Source organism: Orbicella franksi, chromosome 14 (genome assembly GCF_964199315.1).
Source record: "Orbicella franksi chromosome 14, jaOrbFran1.1, whole genome shotgun sequence".
Classification (NCBI taxonomy): Eukaryota; Metazoa; Cnidaria; class Anthozoa; order Scleractinia; family Merulinidae; genus Orbicella; species Orbicella franksi.
In genome coordinates, this window is record NC_138158.1 from 10182899 (window position 1) to 10204326 (window position 21428).

At 39.6% G+C, this 21428-nt stretch overlaps 2 protein-coding genes across 2 annotated transcripts; one reads left to right on the forward strand and one right to left on the reverse strand.

Moving 5' to 3' along the window:
- Nucleotides 1-867: 867 nt before the first annotated feature.
- Nucleotides 868-10459, forward strand: LOC145468759 (uncharacterized). Its single transcript, XM_081452456.1, has 11 exons — nt 868-1656; nt 2415-2933; nt 3495-3831; nt 4753-4975; nt 5854-5897; nt 6684-6786; nt 7120-7674; nt 8405-8823; nt 9377-9605; nt 10134-10182; nt 10338-10459. Exons 1-11 carry the CDS (start codon nt 1206-1208, stop codon nt 10457-10459), a joined length of 3051 nt encoding a protein of 1016 aa, XP_081308582.1. The 5' UTR covers nt 868-1205.
- LOC145468061 (ATP-dependent Clp protease proteolytic subunit-like) lies at nt 10211-20462 on the reverse strand. Its single transcript, XM_081451726.1, has 8 exons — nt 19420-20462; nt 19273-19350; nt 18274-18345; nt 17742-17838; nt 13036-13079; nt 12538-12681; nt 11232-11337; nt 10211-10793 (listed from the first exon to the last, which is right to left on the reverse strand). Exons 1-8 carry the CDS (start codon nt 19441-19443, stop codon nt 10663-10665), a joined length of 696 nt encoding a protein of 231 aa, XP_081307852.1. The 5' UTR covers nt 19444-20462; the 3' UTR covers nt 10211-10662.
- Between the last annotated feature and the right edge of the window lie 966 nt (nt 20463-21428).

The following is a 21428-nucleotide window of genomic DNA, read 5'->3' on the forward strand; positions in this document are numbered from 1 at the left end:
CAATTAGGACCGCAGTGAGCTTTACTTATTCTGCAACTATACGAGTGCACCATACGCATGTATCTTATCTATAATTCACTTTTTATCTCTTTTTTCTAGACGATGACACTTCTGGAGGTTTATCGAGAGGAGTATCCCTTTCTGAAAGTCAAGCAGAAAAACAATCAGGTAACAGGAAGATAAACCTTATAAAATTGTTGTGCCTTTGCCAATCTTTGAAGTCCCAAGTGTCATCATCGTCAGTTTGCTTCTTTCAATATTAATACATTGTAAAGCACAAAACTTTTGAGAAATAAACTCCTCAACTATATAGGTCATCTCCCTTCCAACTAAACTAAACAATTAAACAGAGTTCATGGTGCGAGCACAGGATTGAATGTCCTGAAATAAATTTCCGTTTAAATTGAATTCTCTTGTGATTGGTGTTCTTTCTTCTTAAGGTACATGTATTGAAAGAAAGCAAACGTGTGCCGCTGGCGAGAACTGGAATAGTTTACCTGTTGCTTTGAACACGCCTAAAAGTCCAGCAAACGTGGTCGCATGTTCGACGACCACCAGTCAAATTGCGATACAAGGTGACTCAGGGTACAAAGATCAAAAGAAACTTTCACTTCCAAAAAGAACAACACCCTCTGCCTTTACGCAAACTTTTGGTGGCATTGAAGACTTCTTTTTACTGAGGGACGGTAAAGCGGACTCCTTGAAGTCATCGAAGAATGGCCTATGCACTCCACCTAGTAAGAGAGAACTATTACAATCAGTATATATAAAGTTGCATATAACTTATAACCGAAAATTAATTTATGAATGATCCATAAACTGCTTAAATCTGCATTTAAATTATTCTTATTGTGTTTAGCACATTTTGTTTTCGTTCTATTCACAATAAATTAATTTTAAGCGAAATATAAGAGTTACCACGCGCCTAGCCATTTTAGTAGGGGGTTCAACTGGAATTCAGGGCCGGATTGTTCCAAGTCCGACTAAGCTAACCCAGGATTAGCAAGAATTTTGATTTCAGTTTTGTAACTTTTTGGTGAGGTTTTCTATATATATTGTTTGTCTTTCAGTTTTGATCTTTGGTCTCAAATTACACAAAAACATGAGCGGGGGAAAACTAATACTTCGGTTAACTTTTAATCCTGGGTTAAGCCTCGTTTTCACTAGCGACGCAAGCACAAGCGCAAGAAAAATAACTGTATTCTATGCAACCATTAAAAGCTTATTTCTTTGTTTTAGAAAAAGTGGTCAGGGCGGCAAAGGTTCGGCCGTCAGTTTTTACTGCAGACACAAGTGCACAGGACTTCGATGGCGACAAAACTAATTCCGCTAAACAAACAACAGATTCGAAGTGTCAAGACCAAACTATAACTGTTGATCTTTCGGGTGAGTTTCAGGAAGTTTTAGACGAGCTGTTAGGACGCGTAAAACCGCTCCTGTCCAGGCTTCAAGGAAATGGAGTTATTCTACAGACCAAGACGTTATCAAACTTAAATCCAGACTATACCAGATTCGTTTTGAAACAAGCCCAAATGTCTGTAAAGGACGGAGATGCTGACAGCAAGGAAAGTCAGATTTATCGTCTAACTGTGTGCTTGCATGCACTGGTCTCATCTGTTGATATTCTGATGCAAAGTGGTCTGGAAGCCGTACTAGGTAAGGTGTAGCTTCACACGAGGAGCTATGCTCTGTTCTTATTGACAGTCAAACCTCTATGAGTTAAGATTGTAAACTGCTCTCGGGTGGAAAAGCTAATTTAAGCGAAAGCTTGCAATACCAACCAGCTCCCATTAGTAAATATCTTTGTTTAGTAGAAAAGTCGTGATGATCTCTGATAATGTAGTCGCACGGCGTTGGTCTAATAGTGAAGTCTTGGAAACCACTGAGTTGCTATACTAAACGACCAGAACTATTATTTTTTATTTGTGCCAATTTGGATTTTTGGGCTCTTCTGTTCCTTTGTAAACATTTGAACAATCTTCACTTTGTACCTTAGCTTTTTTCTGAACAGCGAAATTTATCTCTCTGCATTCCAGCAAGGTAAATTTCCACTGTTAATTATCTCAACTTAAATTAATCATGGTTATCTACATCTATTTTAATTAACCGTGCTAACACCTTATGAAATAGGTATATAATTGTGAATGAATGAATGAATGAATGAATGAATGAAAGACTTCATTTAAGCGTCACAGAGTATTTAGCTTAAAAAAAACTAACTGTGGACACTATTTACAGATTCAGATTGTCAGATTCGGATTCACATTTAAAATAGCAGGTACATCGCCATGAAGGCGAATATGTCTCTTCTACATGCCGTGTAGTTTTGTGGTGCCATTAGCATAGGAAGAACTACATGGGTACTTACAATCAATATAGTCGATTTACTAATTTTTATGCATTCTTCTTTTCAGCCTACTTAAGTTCAACCCAGGAGAGGTATGACCACTTGTTAGGAGGAGCACTGGATTCAACACGTAGATATCTCTTGGAAACACATTTTACGTTTCAGCAGCAAAAGATTCTTCATCCCAAGCTTTCAAAGCTACTCAACATTGTAGGAAGATGGAGCAAAGAACAAGAGACAAGAAACGTAAACTCCGCTATCATCACCTACACTTTCCCTGAGAAGATAAACAAAGAAATCATGGACACACTGTCGGGGCTACACGGCATTCAGGCCACGTTATACAAGTCAGCCATGGAAGTGAATACAATTGAAGAGGAAGGCCCAAACGTAGCTGTTTACGTCGTTAATGGTTTAGCTATAACTGAGGACTTTCCATGGGCTAGATTTGACCTTGTGTTGGAATATGACCTGAGTGGAGAGATGAAAAGAGAGGAGCTTTCTCGCAGCACCAGACTAAGAGCACATATTAGCCTGAAGACACTAGCAAAGGCTCTCCTGGATAAACAACCGGTCGAATGCAAAGGTTGGTGAAAGTTTTTTCTCATTTTTTGCAGCTGTTTACTCCTTCTGAGACTATCCAAGCTTCTTCCTGTTACTTACACTCTGTACTGAATGTATAAGAAGAGTCGCAAACTCTTCGACGGCTACCCTACGTTTCTGAAATTTTAATGATTTAAATGAACTTTAAAATGCAACAATGGTAGAAAAAAACTTGAAGAAATACAACAAAACCGAAAGGAGAAGAGATAAATGCATTGGGCCAACAACAAAAAAGTAATCTGCGTTCGTTATGTCTACAAGATCTCAATAACAAATTAAGAATATCATTGACATTTTTAGTTACCTCGCGTATTTATATTATCATTATATCGTTTCAAGGCTCCACCGGCTGAGAGACGCAAAAAGGGCTATGGAGACTTTTTAACACGTCATCTTTTTTATTCTGTAAATATTTATATGGGGGCCACTGGTTTTTCAGTTATTACTGTCGTGTGCTACCCTCAATAAATAAAGTTGACGATGATGATGATGATGATGATGATTATTATAGACGAGCATAAAATTATATACGATATCCCTTTAGGCACCAGTGACACTCAACAGAAGGAACAGCAAGACCAGTATATTTTCATCGGAAGCGAGAAAATCACACAGAATAAAGACCTCCTACATCTCCTGGAGACAAGTCAAAATGTCCTGATCTATGAGAGGCGCAACACTCAAGCCATGTCTAAAGATTCCTTAAGCAGGATGTGCCTACAACCAGACGTGATGATTGATGAAAGGACCTGTATTCAACTGCAACATCTTCCATCCCTCGCTGATGAGAGAGAATACGAAAGACTGAGAGATACCGTGCTCTCACTGTCTCTTAAATGCCACAAGTGCTGTATTATTATGTATTCTAGCAAACAACCAGAGTAAGTAGCTATACAGTTTATATTTTCAAGGAATATAACTGAATTTTTTTCTATTTTCCCGTAGTGTTTGCTACAAGGAGTGGATTTTTCGAGCGAACGAAAAAAAATGGGTAAATTAGTGTTTCAATGCTTGAATGTTAAAAGCTAAATCAAACTTATGTGAGCGTTTCGTTAGCCGTATATAACTCGTGTATTCATGAAGGGCTAAAGTGGTTCAGTTTTCCATTGTTTTCCAAAAGTAATCCCAGGTTACCCTGGTTTTGCATTTAATATGTGCTTTGTACCTGATATAAAAGACTCACTCAACCCACTAAAGACGAAATCGAAACCACGCGCACTTTCTTAAGCTTATAGCTATAGAGCGCGTCCATTGGCAGTTCGCGTCTTCATGTTTTTACGACACTTGAAATCCAAGCTGGCGTACATCTTGCTAACTCTAAATGAAAAAGAAACAAAGGCTAGTGATCTGATTTGCAAGTGGGATTTAAGAAGTGCTCTCTTCGTTCTCAGGGATGCAATCCTTTTGGCTAGCACCAAGAAATCCAAAGCGTCGAACGTTCGGTCACCGCTGACCAAAAACGCGCGGAATCTGGGGATGGGATTGGAAATGAGGAGCTTGGACCTTGAGTAACACTTTTAGCCAGAACGCGAGCAAGAGTTATGCGGGCGTTTTCGAAAACTCGATAGATTACACGAAGACCTTTCGATTATCACTGTACACAGTCAGAGAAACGAATGCAAGAGAACTCCAAGGGTGTCATTGCTTTCATAGTACCGATCTTTTTACCTGATAACAACTTAACACGGAAAATGAAAACATGCAACACCAAAACTCCGGGCTCGATAATTCCCGGAAATGACCTTTTTTCTCCTTGGTGTCTTGACATAATATAATTCTAAGATATCTGTATCATTTTGCAGCTATGCATTCACCAGAGATGTTCTTCGCCATTTGTCCATGCTATTTGCCAGCTTTGCGTATTTTCAAAAGAGTGACTTTGAGGTGGAGATTCTTTATTCTTTCACTATCGAGGACACTGCGAAGCTGATCAGGCAGACAGGAGACAAAGCAAGATCACAATCTACAGTGTGGAATAAGATGGAATGGCCTAAACGAAAATGGCTTACAAACGAACCTAGTGCGGTGAGACAAAAGGGCCGGAGTTTAAACAAAATCTGAAAAGCCGTTGGTCCAAATCCAACGTAAAGGAATAGTTACCAAGTCTAAGCTAAAGGCCGAATAGTTACCATGTGCGAAAAAACACATCTGTGTGTGCGACAAGATATCGATGATGTTCGAAAACCTTAAACCCCGTCGACACTACGCCGGAGGAATTTGAAAACGGAGGTTTCACTCTGAATAGAAAACGCATCAAAATGTTTTCCCTCCACCCTACGACGGAGAAATTTAAAAACACAACAATCACTGTTCTTTTGGATTTGTGTTTTAGGAAGACTCGGTGGGAAAGTCACAGGAGCATCGTGACGCTGTCGTTTTCGAAAAGCTCCGTTTTCAAAATGTTTTCCGTCCACACGTAATCGCAAAGCTGGCGTTTTCAAATTCCTCCGGTTTGAAAAGCGTTTTCGAAAAGCTCCGTTTTCGCGACGGATTAGTGAGGACGGTAAGCCTAACCGTACAAATAAAGCTGCGTTTTCACATTTTTCTGTGTAGTTTGCATGCTGCTTTAAGCAACCTTCAAAAATTTCCGGAAAATATTCGGAAAATATTCCTATTGCCGAAGCTCCGGAAAATTTTCGAAAAATGATCGAAATCTTCGGAAAATCGTTTCCCACCTTCTAGGGGTTAAAATAACTGGAAAAGCCGGAAACTTCAAATCTTTGCGCACTAATCTATTCTTTTTTTACCGTAAGACCAGTTTGTGGGCATAGATTAAATTAGTGTAAACAGAAGCTGTGGCTTGACCCAGCCCCTAAACTGTTACCAATCTCTACAAAAAAACGACTTAGTAAATTTTAGAGTTGTGTTATTGTTAACCAAGTGTTGTTCACTTTCGTTTTCAGCACGAGAAGTTTCTGCTGTCATTTCCATGTATCAACTCATTTAGGTATATATGACTCGCGTATTTTACTAACCTTAATTACTACTAACTATCCACTGAAATAACTGAGCTACCTGCCCTGCGTTCCCACGAGTGAGCACTCGATTCGATAGCACTTCGTCAACTATTTCAGTATTTGCTCGCAGAGAAACTCGGGTTGGTAAATTGTTACATTATCACTAGTGAAAAAATCCGAGTCAGCATACTTTATTGCACTCTGACTATGCCTTTGTAAGTTGCTGACGAGATTTCATAGCAAAGTTCATGCAATCTGATAGGTATTTAGATACGACTCAGTTTTTGGGCCAGGTTAATGGGTCTTAAAAGAGCTACATCACGGTTTACGCATCTTGAAAAGTTTAGCCTAGAATGTTCAAGTTCGTCATTTGTAATCCGTGTTAATTCCATCCTTAACCATCCTTGTTCCGTTATGGCTTATGATTATCTCTTTGGTGTTTTTCTATCTTAGTAAACTACTATTTTCAGGTTTCCTTCAATTTAAAGGTAATTTTGTACGTGGCCAAAATATCTCGAAATACCGTGACCGAGCTCCTTTAACCATGCCTGACGTAGACACGTGACCGGGCGTCTTACGAGATCGTGTTTAATGTGGCCTTGCTGTGGTCTGGTCTTGGTAATGCTGAGGACTTACATTGTAACCTAGTTTTCTTAAAGAGAATTGCTGAAAGCGGCTGAATAAAGTGAGCAAAAATATAAATTTTATACCATTAATCGTTACAATATAAAGATTGTGTGCTCTCAAATAGTCATAATTGCATTGTTTTGTTTTAGTGCTCAAGTAATGCTAACGGCTGCACCACTGGCTGAACTGTTGAAAATGTCGAGAGATGAATTAAAGGAAACCTGCCCTTGGATTCCGCAGCGTATTCTTGCAGTAAGTATACTGTGTATCTTAAAAAAAAACTCTTGATCCCTGCAGAGTTAAATGGCTAAGATGGCTTTACACTGTGTTGTGAGAAACCTAGGTTGGCCATGAGAGTCACAAATCTGATTCTCTCAACCTTTCCTGAAGAGAATTACGGGAAAAGCTAGAAAAGCTCTAACGCTATAACTTGAGGATCAACTCTTGATTTCCATTCTAGCCAGATCGAGTGTTTGATTTGAGGAGTCAATTGCTTTGACCGTGTTAAAGCAACTTCTTATAAATTACCAGAGATATGAGGGATTCGATGTAACACCGCAAGGTACTTCTTTATTTTCTTTTCAGGATTTTTACAAGGCAGTTAACTGGTGTTCTGAACTGGACGGCGACCTTTCAGCGTATTCAATTGTTCAGCCGTTAAATCAACTGTATGACCCAATACCTGTAGGATACAAGCACTTCACAGTGGAATCATCGACCAGTCAGATGGCCGTGGCCGCCTCAGACGTCACCTCTTCACCGGAAAGCGTAGTTTCTATCAGAAGCGTTCCTGTGGAATACACTGATTACAGGCTTGATCTTCCACCAGTGGTCATCAACACACAGCCACGACAAGAAACCAACAGAGACACTGCAACCGGTAGAATCTATTGCAGCTGCTCAAATGATATCTCTGAGCCTATAAATTTGTCAGGAAGTCTAATAGAAGGTCAATATGATTCCCTACACAACGTCAACCAAAGAGAAGGCGGTGGACCTCCTCGCGGACCGTTCACAAATGTTCCTGCTGGTGAACTACGTGGAACAGAATGGAGACCTTCGTTTTTAAAAAGTAGTTCTTCAAAGCAGTGGGTGAACCAAGTAGATGCTGACTTAAAACGATGTATTTCCAAGGAAAAGGTAAATACAGGTAGCGCAAGTACAGAGAATGCAGTGAAAACCCACGTGTAAGAACCTAGTAGTTTAAGAGCCTGCTGGCAGAAATTGACCATCAGTTAATACCCCAAAGTATAAGAGCCTGTTTAGCCAAGCAAGATAGAGCAGGTTCTTATATTTAGGTTACGGTTAAATTAATTTTTTATTGTACAAGAAAATACCTAATATAGTTGTGAATAAATACTATTTAAGGACCAAACCTAAGTTTATCTCTTTTTCTGGTAATCAACAACAATATCTCCTTCATAGAAATCAATGACGCAATTAAGAACTTACGTAGCCTAAATTGCCGATAACTACTCCAAAATGCACTGACCAATTTCGCCAGACCTCAAAAAATGTAGTTTTTAGCACGCTGGTCTATTCTGCGCCTCAAAATAAGAAAATCTCTTATCTTGATCAGTATACACTAATCTATCAAGTGTAGGGGATCATTTTACTGTGTTGGAATTTTATGGGAGTGGCTTGTACGAACAGAGGGTGGGACAAGGAGGGCGGGAAAGATAGGGAGGGGAAAAAAGAGAAGGGAAAAATTGAAGGGTAAATGGACGGAGAAACAGAAGAAACGATAAACGGACAGACAGACGTATGACTGGTTGGCAGGCTAGCCAATGGCTGACTTGGTTTAAGGCCTTGGTATAAGTTCGTATTTTGTTAAATCTTTCCGTTATTTCTTTAGTCTAATTTGCCAAAGGCGCCCTACAGTCAGTACAACCGTCAAACGACTGAAGACTATCCTGTGACCAGTCCATATTTTTCTGAAGTTTACGGCTCCTTGCGATCGCGACCCGAAGACTTTACGAGTCAGAGCCGATGTAGAGACGGAAACATCGAATGCCTGACTGATAGCAGAGAAGTCGACTTAAATGATCCAATGACAGTTGACATGGCCATGTCCTCTGACTTCCCAAGAGTAAGAAAATATTCAGCACACCCTCTAAGGCGCAAAAGAGAAGAATACTTTCCTGAAGTGTTGTGGGATATAAACCGTTTAAGACAAACGCACCAACAGCCGGCCGATAAACGTGGACAAGACGAACCGCAAGCAGATCTTGAAAGAATGCCCGAAGCAGATGTTCCTAGCAAACGCACAAGGTTAGAGCCCAAAGAGACATAACGTAAATTTATCATTTAACCCACGATATTTCCTTTGTGTGATTTATCAACAGTTCATGCACTGTACAATTTTACTCAGCCTGGTCAGGGGTGAGATTGCACGTGAGCAAGTACAATTTTACCCCTGTCTAAACGTGAATTATAGATAGAACAGGCAAGATCACAACATCGCCGCAGGAAAACCCATAAAAAAAGTCTTGTCAGTCTGGCGAACTATTGAGCCAAACACTTTTTGTCTCTACACTTTCGCTGTTGTTGTTTTCCCTGGTTTTCTCTCCTGATCACGCCGCGGAAGCGAAAAGACGGGAGATGGAAAAACTAAAAGAAAGAAAACTATTTTATTTGGTCAGGTCACCCTTGAAACGGAACGCTATCTAAAGAACCGATCGCATTTGCACTGGGCAGTACATTGAAATTGTTAGCTATCGTCACGATACGGTGGACGTCATTCTGTCAAGCAAGACACGGGAAAATTGCGAGCTTATCTACCTATAGTTAATATCCAGACTGCATTTTAAACTGCTCGTGTCATTCGTATTTGACTAAATAGGCAAGCTGTGCGCGTGTTAGACCTTGGAAATGAAGGCTCACGTACGCTTCCCACGAAGGTGGGAATAGCTCAGCCACAGAGGCGAGCGTATGGCGTAACTGGACATCACCAGCTCATGCTAAGTCAATCAAGCCAGGTGCTGGGAGAGAACAGTGTCGCCAGTAAACACAAAAGATTTAGTCTTGGTATTGAAAGATCCACAAACCCTTCTACGAGAGGTGTTCAACAGGTAACGTACTACATATAATAGCCAGTACTTAAATCTTGCAAGGATGCTTGTATTGTTAAACAAAAAGCTGCAAGAGAGAACTGTGTTTACACGAACAAAGTTTACCGTTTCCCTGTTTTTACGCGCACGTCTTTTTTTGCATTAGCGCACATTTTTAGCATTAGCGCAATTAACTTCAAAATATCGTGATATACTTGTTAGATTATCCACTTTTGAAACGAAGATATACACCGACTCGTTTGTGATGTATCGACCACTCAAACCGGTCTATATTAGCAAAACAGAGATCGATTTACGACCTATATTAACACAAATCAAACGGTCTCTGCTCTATCCATTATATTCTATCAAAAGCAATTTGTAAAAAAGGTCATTAGCTAGAGAGAGAAAATGAATAATAACGTAGACAAAAGTATTCTGTTTACAATTTGGGAGGGTTTCATTATTTGAAGCATTCGTTGTGATGTAAGGTGAGAAAAAACCTCTCCGGGACAGAAGTAACCAATGTTTTGACTAATCTGATTACAGTTATCCAAAGGGGAACGTGAGGTACCTGGAATACCGCCGTCACCGGATGGTGAGTACAGTGAGTGAAAATAATGTCATTGCCAATAAAACAACTACACTTTATTTCTTAAATACAGGGGAAAGCATGCAAGCGTACAAGGTGGATTATTAAACAATATTTGATCAGAGTTCTACAGACTAAAATGTCTTTGTTGACGTCTTCAGAGCCAGACGAATGGTCAACATTTCCTTCGTACCTATCCTCAAAGAGAAGAAAGCTGACTTATGAAAAGATGCCTGGAGTGGAAAGCGGTCAAACTAAGCTTGTATTCAAGTATGACCTGTAGTCTGTTTTGCAGTTGGTACATCAATTTCGCAGTACAAGTGCAGACTCAGAATCACCTTCCTATTCCCATTCAAGCAAGCCTTCTTTCTTAACTTTTACCAATAAAATTGAATTTGCTATACTGCAACTTGGTGTTTGATGTGATTCTTTAGCAAAGGGCGAGTACAAGAGTTTAGCGTGCCTTCTTCAGAATCAACTAAACTCTTAACTGTCCGCTGTGTCATCAGTGGGCGGAGTTTGTTCTGTGGGCGGGGGGTGAGACAAAACTCTGTCAATCAAACCAAAGTCCTTGGCCTCCTCTGGGGACATGAACTTATCCCTTTCAAGTCCTTTCTCTGAAGTACGAGAAAGAAAAAAAAAAATGAATGAGTGAGCGAGTAAAAGAAAATGGCTTGGAGAAAACGGAAGCATATATCACACAGGGACAATTAACTAAAAGAAAACCGAATAACGAGGCCACCTATAGATAGATTTACAGGACCAGGCAAACCGATGCCCTTGCCCCAGTCATTGTTTCTGTTTTCGCTTTTGTTGTTTACAGTCATAATGAATACTCTAAATACCTAAGAAGAGAATTTAACCAAGGACATTGCCTCAGTCATAATTTTTTTCTGGCTACGGCCCTGTTTAATTCACTGCTTTTTTCTTTTTTTTTTTTTTGGAAGAAATACTTATATCATAGATTTCAAGTGACTACTGGCTAAATAGCTTGCTCTTATTTTCATCTTAAATAGCTGGCCTGTATCTTTATCTTAAGAAAAAGAGGATCTTACCTATCACATCAATTGGTTGACCAGTGTGTTTAACATAAATTTTGTTGATTAGATTCTTCAGGTTAAGGATTTCTTCAGCTTGAATAGCTATATCTGTAGCTTGACCCTAAAATATTAAATGTAAAGAAAACTTTAAGACATGCTTCTGAGAAAACCTCTTTTTAATAATAGCTATAAAGATTTATTTTGGTAAGACTTTCTTTCGATCCTATATCTCCAGGTTTCCATCACCTGTTAGTTTCACAAATAGTTTAGGAATACAAAACTATTCTCAAAAGGATCTCTGGCCTGCTTTGCAGGCGTTTTAATGTTCACAAGTTATCGGTATTAGCTCGTGATCGAGTACATTCACCGCCATGTTTAGCCTCACTGCTACTCCCTAGGGCACCTTCTCGTTTTTCCCCAAGCCTCTTGCACGTTTGAATCCAAGATGGCTCTCGCTCGCCAAAATGAGCCTGCATTGGAGGCTAAAGGACCTCTAACAAAGACATTTTCAGAATGGCGACGAAATCCCTTGGTTGACAAAATAATGACGATGTGTAGAATTAACTGACGTGCTGAATAATTTTTCTGTGAAATTAAACGCCAATAAGTTGAGCCGAAACTCCGAGCAAGAGAGAACACGTTTATTAACTGAAGACAAGAAGGAAATACAATGCAAACGAAGCAGGCGAAAGCGGCAACAAAGGTACCAAGCAAATTATGCGCGGACCGTGAGACAATGAGGCTAAACTAAACAACAGCGTGCATACGAAGCGAAACAATGAAGTAAGCTAAACGACAGCATGCACAATGCGTCATGCTATGCGAGCTAATGGCGGGAACTAAACAACAATGCGAAATACGGCGAAAGGCTAAATCCAAAATGGTGTGCATGTAGGATGTCAAACCACATGTCTGAGCAAAGTCTTGTTAACTGCAAAGAAATGATTTCCAACCCATTCACAGTTTGGTCAGTTTGGCATGAGTGTTAATCATACAAACACATTTTGTGTGCTCATTGTGTAACCAGCAGTCAAATATTGTACCGAAACAGCTTTTTTATATTTCTTGCCACTACAAAAGTTGAAAATTACTTTAAACAGTATAATTTGTTATAACTTATACCAGTCCCACACCATGCAACGTTACAGTCAATGTAAAAGTCATCCATTCTTCCAAATTTTCCAACCTGCATGCAGATTTCTGTTTCCAGACACAGTCTTTATTTAACATAATCTATCCTCTTGGTCTAAAATTTGGAAAGTTTGATGCAAACTCATCCATACTTTCATTGTGCTTAACATAGAGTGACTGTAAAACTTACCCGAGCTCCACCATGTGGCTGATGAACCATAACCCTAGCATGAGGTAAGGCATGCCTTAATCCTGGGGTGCCTGCAGTCAACAACAGGGAGCCCATGCTGCATGCCTGACCTATACACCAAGTTGAAATAGGTGGCTGAATGTACTAAACAAGATAAAAAAAATACAGGAGACTACATGAACAAATAAAATTGTGTATAACTAAACAGGAATTCTAATGTTATACAATGAGCATTATTCTAATCTACAGTATGTAAAATGAAATAGGTTGGAAGGCCAAAATTAAAAAAGAACTGCAAATGTACAAATGTTATGATTCTTGAGTGTCCCGTAGGCCCGTCTATGATTGACAGATAACATTTCTAGCAACCAGAAGTGTCTCATAAATTAAATGTTACAGACATGCTTTACCGCTCACAACTCTTGCCATCTCTTTTTGGGGAGGAATCTAGACCAGACTCTGTAGAGGCTATCCTTTCACACGACTAAAACTTCTTACCTGCATTGTGTCATAAATGGCCAACCCTGCTGTAACAGAACCACCTATCCGGTTGAAAAGAAGCAAAACATGACTGCTTGAGGGATGTTTTTAAATCTTTCATTCATCAATGGAGTGATAAATGAATATGATCATTTACAATAGGCCGTTTGCAACTAAGCCATCACATAATCTACTTTTCATAAAATTATGGGCTGCAACTTTAACAATACCAGAAATGAAAAAAAGCATGTCAAACATATCAAAATGGCCAACTTTGAGGCCCCTGGCATTTAAAAACAAGATTTTATGAGTACTGCTCAGAGATAAGTGAATACCACACCCTTAACTTGTATGTTTTCTTTGATTTGTTAGGTAAACACTTTTTAAAATGCATTAGCCTGTGTTATTCATACCCAGTGTTTCTTTTGTGATATATTGCTCATGAAAAACAAAACACTAGTTGAGCTAAAACGAAGCAAAATCACTAAACCAAAGGATGTCAACAAGAAAACCATGAGACTCAAAATTGAAATCAAAATATGCGCTTCTAAAACAGCATTGTTCGCAAATTATACAACATTTAACAAATTGATACCAGTTTTTCATGCATGTGTCCTGTTATTGATAATGAATTTCGTCATAACATTGTTAAAGCAGCTGTGGATCCATGAGGCGATAGCTGAGTGGATCTGTGGACTACTTTGACAATGTTATGACGAAATTCATTGTCATTAAGGTTACGGTATACCTTTAGGAGTGTCTCGTGTGCAAGCAATGTAGCGTGCACAGTTTAAGCGGTAGATACCTAAACCCCTATATCAAATTAAAGCTTACAGAGCTGGCTATCAAACTATACCAAGAATTTTGAAATAAAATGAAGTCGAATTTTTCACGACCACTAAATGCGAGCGCCTGAATCACCTTTCGCAAACTACAAGTCAAAGTGATTTTTGTTTTTCGCCAATTTCATTTTTTCCTCAGTTTCAGGACCCAAAGTGCTTTAAAAAAGTGTCTGCGTTTTGCCATATTCAATTGCAGTAAAAAGTTACAGACCATTTTCGAAATAGGATTAAAAAAATGTAGAGTGATCATACAAAAAAAAGCCCTTGAAGAAAAAATATTTTGAAATTAACAATTTGCAGACACGTTTTGGTAGTTTATATGTTAAACTAGCTACTGTCCAAATTTGAGGGCAATTGAACAAATTCCCTTTGAGTTGTAACTCTTTAAAGTGTCTGCTTCAAGCAAAAAAAATTATTTGAGAAAACAGCACTAAGAAAAATCTGCTTTGCAAACAAACTCTGCCCACAAATGCCTTCAACTGGGTTCTCAGAAAACTGAGCCAATCAGTGCAGGGAAAGTTTACTACCATTTACCTCCTGGTGAATAGAATCTCGAAAAAAAACCCTTGTGTTTCGCAATGCGCTCAAGGCGCCAAAGGCGGAGAGATAATTTTTCTGTAGCTCGCTTTTTCTTGAAGCTTTTTACTCTGGCAAAATGGGGAAGACAACAAAGGATACAAATGCTAGAGTAGCTAGGCGAAGAACACAGATAAAAGAAAGTGCGACAGAGCAAGTGTGCATGGTCAACTGTGCATGGATAATATTGCAATGCGTCTCAAAGAATACAACGATTCATCGATATCGGATTCATCGGAGTCTCTGTCAACATCCCTGTTATTACTGTCAGGTTCCCAAATTTTTACTTAACCTTTCTTTTCTCTTACCTAGATTTTTTTTCCCACCTTATACGATAGCTATAGCTTCATCCGCATAGTGAACTTTCACTTCTTCACTCATTTTATTTTCACTCGTTGTTCACTGTTTTCGATTTTTCGAACTGGTCCATGTTTTCAATGTGGTCTATCGTTACTTATAACTTAATAGAATTACACCTAATACCAAAAATGCTTGGTAGTCAGAACAACAAAGCTGATCAACTGAGTAGTCAATTCGTGACATCCATACAGGTAATTCCCGCGAAAATCGTCTCGGTTGATTGCATACGCGCCATAGGGCTGTCAATCATGTAAACTTTTACTTTCGGCGAAAATGTAAAACCGCCATTTCTCCGCCAATATTTAGTCTTTTTCAAAAAATTTTTGCAGGAATTAGAGATTATTCTCTGACCACTACTTTGACCCAAGAATCCAAATTTGAAGAAAATTGCAAACCTGAAGGTATACTGTAACCTTAAAGTGCACCTAACCCCAAAAATTTTTTTCGCTAAAACGAATCTAGACTTTATTCGAAGCATTTGGGCGAAGAAATTTTTGAATTTGGTTGAATCCTCGATTTTCTATGCCCTTTCAAAGTCGCGCTTGAAGGTTTCACGACCGCGTTTTAGGGAGTCTGGGGCGGCGGTACCTGATGACGTCTACCCAGGAACCAAACACAATGGCGCCTCAGTCAACTCTCTGTATTTGCTCGAGAAAATGGAACACAAAACTAATCGTTCCGATGTATTTTGGGACTAAAACGTCCAAGTTTTGTCTCAGAAATATTTCTTTTTCGTCACTGGAGTCAGAGTTAAGTTTCGATTCGGAAGACTCCGAAATAAACTTCGATCGAGCACGTTCGACAACTGTGAACTCACTGCTTAGAGCTTTGAGAGCAATTTACAATATTTCAAGCGACGAAGGGGAAGACTTCTTTGCGGACGAGTTGCTTGTATAATTATTAGGAATGGAAAGCTAGATACGAAGTGGAGGAGCAGGCAAACGAAAAGCAGGAAAGAAAACTCAAGGACTGCTTTGGATGGTAATTTCGTCAACTAAACATAAGATTCCCACGCGTGTTTATAGCCCGTTTACATTTGTCCTTATCAAGGTGTGATTGTTCTGTTAAATCCAGCTTGTGTTTTACTTTCAGTTGAATGCTTCATGTTTATAAGAGCGACGTACGTGTCGCAGTTTTCGAGACTTGATGACCTCCAAAACATTGGCTTCGATCGATTGAAAATCGTATTGTTTGGACCTGTATTTTTGAAGCTGCGGGAAGCAAGGCGGAAGGAAACATTTCATACAATTACCAATTTCACATTGTCACACGTTTTAAGTCGTAACTCCAAATAACCAATGTAAATTGTTCTCAAAGTTTGCAGCGAAATTCGTCGGATAAGCGAAAAGGATGTGTTCCCTAAGCGGTCCGCACATGTTACGCGTCATATTTTCGACGCTATATCACAGAATCTTTGTCGCACTGCTGATTTCCAAACCTTCGAAAAACTCTGTGAGTCTAACAATTTTGTTATCATGTAATTCTAAAGGATTAATCTTCGACTTTTATCTAAATCGAAAGAGAAATAAGTGTTGGTTAGCGGCGTACAGTTGCGATCTATTTACATATCAGTATAACACTTCTTGATCATGATCGGATCACACAACTTTGTATGTTACAAATACTGCGGGATTGGAAGATATAGGTTGTAGGTAGTATTTCTACAAATTGCTGGTTAGCTTTAAGCAGAAAATTTATGAAAATAGCGTTCGAAAGTCTGCGGAACAAATTCCAGTGAGAGTTCTTCAATGGTTCTCACAGATTCAGTTCACTTGTTTCAGTTCGACAAAATCAACCATCGTTTACGTCTTTGTTGCACCATTAGCCGATCATCGTCAGTTAATTGTACAGTATATCTTTCTTTAAATCTGGAATATTGCTGCAACAGCCGATAGCACCTCTGGAAGGCGTTTCTGCGCACTTTTCGAATGTGTATTGCACCATCCTGAAGGAAATGAGAGGACGTGAGATATCCAACCTTCCTGGGTAGACGTCACAAGAGCCGCTGGACCCATTCTCCTCAAACTCGGTCGTGAAACAAAATGGCGGTGTTTTGGAGCTATTTTTGAGATTTCGTCGGGGCACAGAAAATCGAGGATTTAACGGAATCCAAAAGTTTTTTCGCAAAGCTATTTAAAATAACAAGGAGATTCGTTTTAGCGAAAAAAAATTTTTGGGGTTAGGTGCACTTTAAGAGGACAGCGCATGAAAAACTGATGTCAATTTGTTTTTTTACGTGACAAATTGTCAAATTACTCTCGCTTGTTGACGCTTTGCATAAATTACAGTATAAATTCATGTGCCTATCCCCTTATTGACAATGAAAATTAGCCAATGAGCGCACAAGAATTTCTGCAGTTATCGTAAAAATGGTACTGCTAGCAGTGTAAATAAGTCTCACTGATGTTAAAGTGGACAGGAAAACTTGCACAAGTACAGTCCACATAAAAAAAAATGTGCAGCTGTTCTCAGAGAGGTCTTAACATGAAAAAAGTTTTTTAAAATGGCTGCAACCCAGAAGCAAGAATACCTCTGGAAGCACCCTTCACTGGAATAATTCTCCCATATGCCCAGCAAAGACTCTAAATGTTTTTGGATACCTGGAGTGCTTACCATTTGGCCAAAAAATACAGAAATTTTGGTTAAAAGTAAAAAAGAACAGTGCTATTTTCTGGGTAATCCAGTAGTCCTCATTTTTCCATTCACAATAGCATGGCAGAAATTTTCTTTTCCATTTGATTCATTTTCCAGTTTCCGGTATCTCATAAGCAGAAAACAATCACAGGAAATTGTAAATGATAAGTGCCATCTTGCTTGACTGGTTTGCTGATTTTGGAAAAACCCTGACCATTATTCAACTGTCATCCTCACTGGTTTATTCCAACAAATGGTACTTAAGCACCCCTGGTAAATACCCTTGTTTTCAACTTTCCAATTAATATGTACCTGGGCTGTTGATGTACATATGAACAGGTGTTCTACCATTCTCTGACTGTAAGAACAGTAGCTGAGCAACAACAACACTGGAAGTCTCATCTGTTATCTACAAAAATAGCACAGGAAACATTTGTCAGTTGCTGTATAACAGGAAATCCATAAATACATGTAACCTGCTTACATGGATATACATTTAGTGGCAGACTTGACCCCAGTCGTCTTCTTACAACTTAATACAGCATGCAGCACAGAACAAGGTGGAAGGGCAGGATGAGATGGGTAGGGAGAAAGAAAGAGAGGGAGGCGATGACTTTTCCTCTTTCCCCTTCCCATCACCCCTTGCACCCCAACTTTGTGCCCTGCCACGTGTCACATGAAGATGAGTCTGCTTCATGACTAGTTTAGTGGAGTTTTAAATCATTTTATTTTTGGACAGAACTTTATATTTAAAATGTTTTGACTGGTTTGATTCATCTGTAAGGCCTCAGCTTTGGTGGTTCAATTCTCAAAATGGATGGATATCTTGTCATTAATAACTTACCGGACCCATAACACATACTATCCGCTCCTTCAAAAGACGAGAAAAAATGTCATATGCTCTTTCACCTCTACCCTGAAAAAACATGTAGAAAGGTAAGTATATGAATGCATACATACATGCACATGTATATTTCAGTCTAACAAGTTGTTTGCTTAAGGTTCGCACTTGTGAGATAACACCTCTGTCAATTCCAAACCTGCCGTTTGCCACCGGGCATTGGATGGGCATGTGACATTTGCTTTTCAAAGTAGTGACAAAGTCAGGAAAATGAGAAAACAAATTTGTCCAAGAATCCAGCATCGAGCACCAACAAAACTGTTAGCCAGGGCTGCCATTATGGGCCGTAACCGGTAAAACCTGTTACGACTGTAATGCTTGATTTTTCCTTCTTCATGCTATGGGTGAAATTGCCTGTTACTGACAGAATTCACCCACAAAGTAACAAGTTTGCTACAGGTGTCGAGAACAAGGCTGCACAGGTGACTCAAAACTTAATGACAGCCCTGTTAGCTATGCAGGCAACAACAGCTCAAGTTTATCATCATTTACTGAATTGAGGCCATCTTTGTTTCAAGTCTATTCCCTCATATATGCACATAGCAAGCCTGACATGCATGCTTCTGCTCAAGTGAAAATTGAAAGCATCCTCTATGAAAGATCGATGAAAATCGTTCTATCAAATGAATGAATGTGTATCGATTTTCACCGATTAACCGACGCAATCGATTAATTAAAATCGATAGTAAAGATCACATTGACTGCCTTGCAATGATCGATTTTTATCGATTGGGCAAGCCGGATTGAACGATGTGTTCAAAAGACCCACCAGCCGGAAACGATGAGGCAGAAATGGGACATGTATCTTTTCTACAGTCATGTCGCCTTAATTGTATTCCGCTTGTTACTTAACTGGACAAATGACAGAAAAACAAAAAGCTTTTTAAAGCTTAAGGCCTCTGCTTCGAGCCCGGCTTCGAGTCAAACATAGCTGAACCCTACCGTTTGTTCGATCACCATAGGAATCAGAAATTGCCCCCTGCATGATGTGTGGATCCCTCTAGATAGCCTAGAAATGACCTATATAGAAAAAGAAGGATATAATGAAAAATTTCCCCAAAACATTTTGAAGGAAAATGCTTCTCTTACGCAAAGGCCTTGTCGAGCAGCCATTTTGATTCTGTGATTACGCCGCTGGTCAATGTCACTACTGACTCTCGAGGCCCAGTCTCCGCCTTTGACTTCCGGACACCGCTGTCACAGTGACATGTGTATCTCCGTGATATGTGTATCCCCGTACACATATCACTAGTGATATGTGTATCCCCCGTGGGGATACACAAAACACTGATACTCGCCTAGGCATTCAACGAACAAAATGGCGGCTCGCTGTAAAGAGTAGGAGAAACCAGAAATTAATTCGCGCCCAATGGAGCAGCTTAGGATTTCTGGAGTTTGGTTGAGTTCCAACCGACTCGATTGTATATCTGACTAAAACTTCGAACAGCGGATAAACATATTACTAATTATTTCATGGCGCAGTGATCTGTGTATCCCCTAAACACAGCCGTTACATTGGCTTTCTACCTAATCGAAAAAAGGGCCAATTATTGCCGAAATGTGCTGGCTGCCTACTCGCGATGACGTTTATACCAAGGTTGAGGTTTGCGGAGTTTCTAACTCGAATGTCTAAATATCTAAGCTGAAATCGCGTGCAGGGGATACACATATCACTAATTATTTCATGGCGCAGTGATATGTGTCTCCCCATAAACACAACTGTTATAATATAGCGCATCAACCTTGTCAAAACTGCAGGCAATATTAGCACCCGACGTTTTTACACGGCTTGGGTTCACTGAAGTTTGAAACTCGATAATTCCACTAAAAACGCGTGCACGCGTGCACGGGATAATAAGGGATACACATATCACTGATTATTTCATGAACTAGTGATATGTGTATCCCTATGGACACAGCTGTTATATTGGCTTTCTACCCAAGAAGAAAAATGCCCATTACATTTGCATTGTCAAAACTGGCTTGCTAGAAATATTCACACCCGGCATTTATTCATAGCTTGGGATTTCTGGAGTTTCACTGACCTCGGTTGTATAAGACTGCATACAGGGGATACACATATCACTAATTATTACATGGCGCAGTGATATGTGTATCCCCTGAAGACAGCCGTTATCTAGGCTATCTACCGAAGAATAAACGTCGATTAATATGAAACTTGCTAGCAAAATTGCTAGTAATTCACCGCGCAATTAATATCGTCCTAGAAATCCCGTGCCGCGAAACTCAAATTGAAATATATCTAGATCCATTTGATGTTCAACTTTAAATTCATTGTATCCTGCTCGCAGAAAACCAGTTAGAATAAGAACACAATTCCAGCAGCAGATACGTGAGCTTTTTCAACTACAAAAATTGAGATTTGCGTTTAAAGTCTGTTTGGGTTAGTCGTTCGTCCAGTAAGGGACCGGACGACGAGAGCGCTTTCAAGGAGGATATTGCTATTTAAAGTAGAGGGGAGGGGGGTGGGGGATACACATATCACTGGCCGCCATTTTGGAGGGGATACACATATCACTAGTGATGTGTGTGCGGGGATACACATATCACGGGGATACACATATCACTGTCAGTTATGTCACAGTGATATGTGTATCTCCGTGATATGTGTATCCCCGCACACATATCACTAGTGATATGTGTATCCCCCGTGGGGATACACAAAACACTGATACTCGCCTAGGCATTCAACGAACAAAATGGCGGCTCGCTGTAAAGAGTAGGAGAAACCAGAAATTAATTCGCGCCCAATGGAGCAGCTTAGGATTTCTGGAGTTTGGTTGGGTTCCAACCGACTCGATTGTATATCTGACTAAAACTTCGAACAGCGGATAAACATATCACTGATTATTTCATGGCGCAGTGATCTGTGTATCCCCTAAACACAGCCGTTATATTGGCTTTCTACCTAATCGAAAAAAGGGCCAATTATTGCCGAAATGTGCTGGCTGCCTACTCGCGATGACGTTTATACCAAGGTTGAGGTTTGCGGAGTTTCTAACTCGAATGTCTAAATATCTAAGCTGAAATCGCGTGCAGGGGATACACATATCACTAATTATTTCATGGCGCAGTGA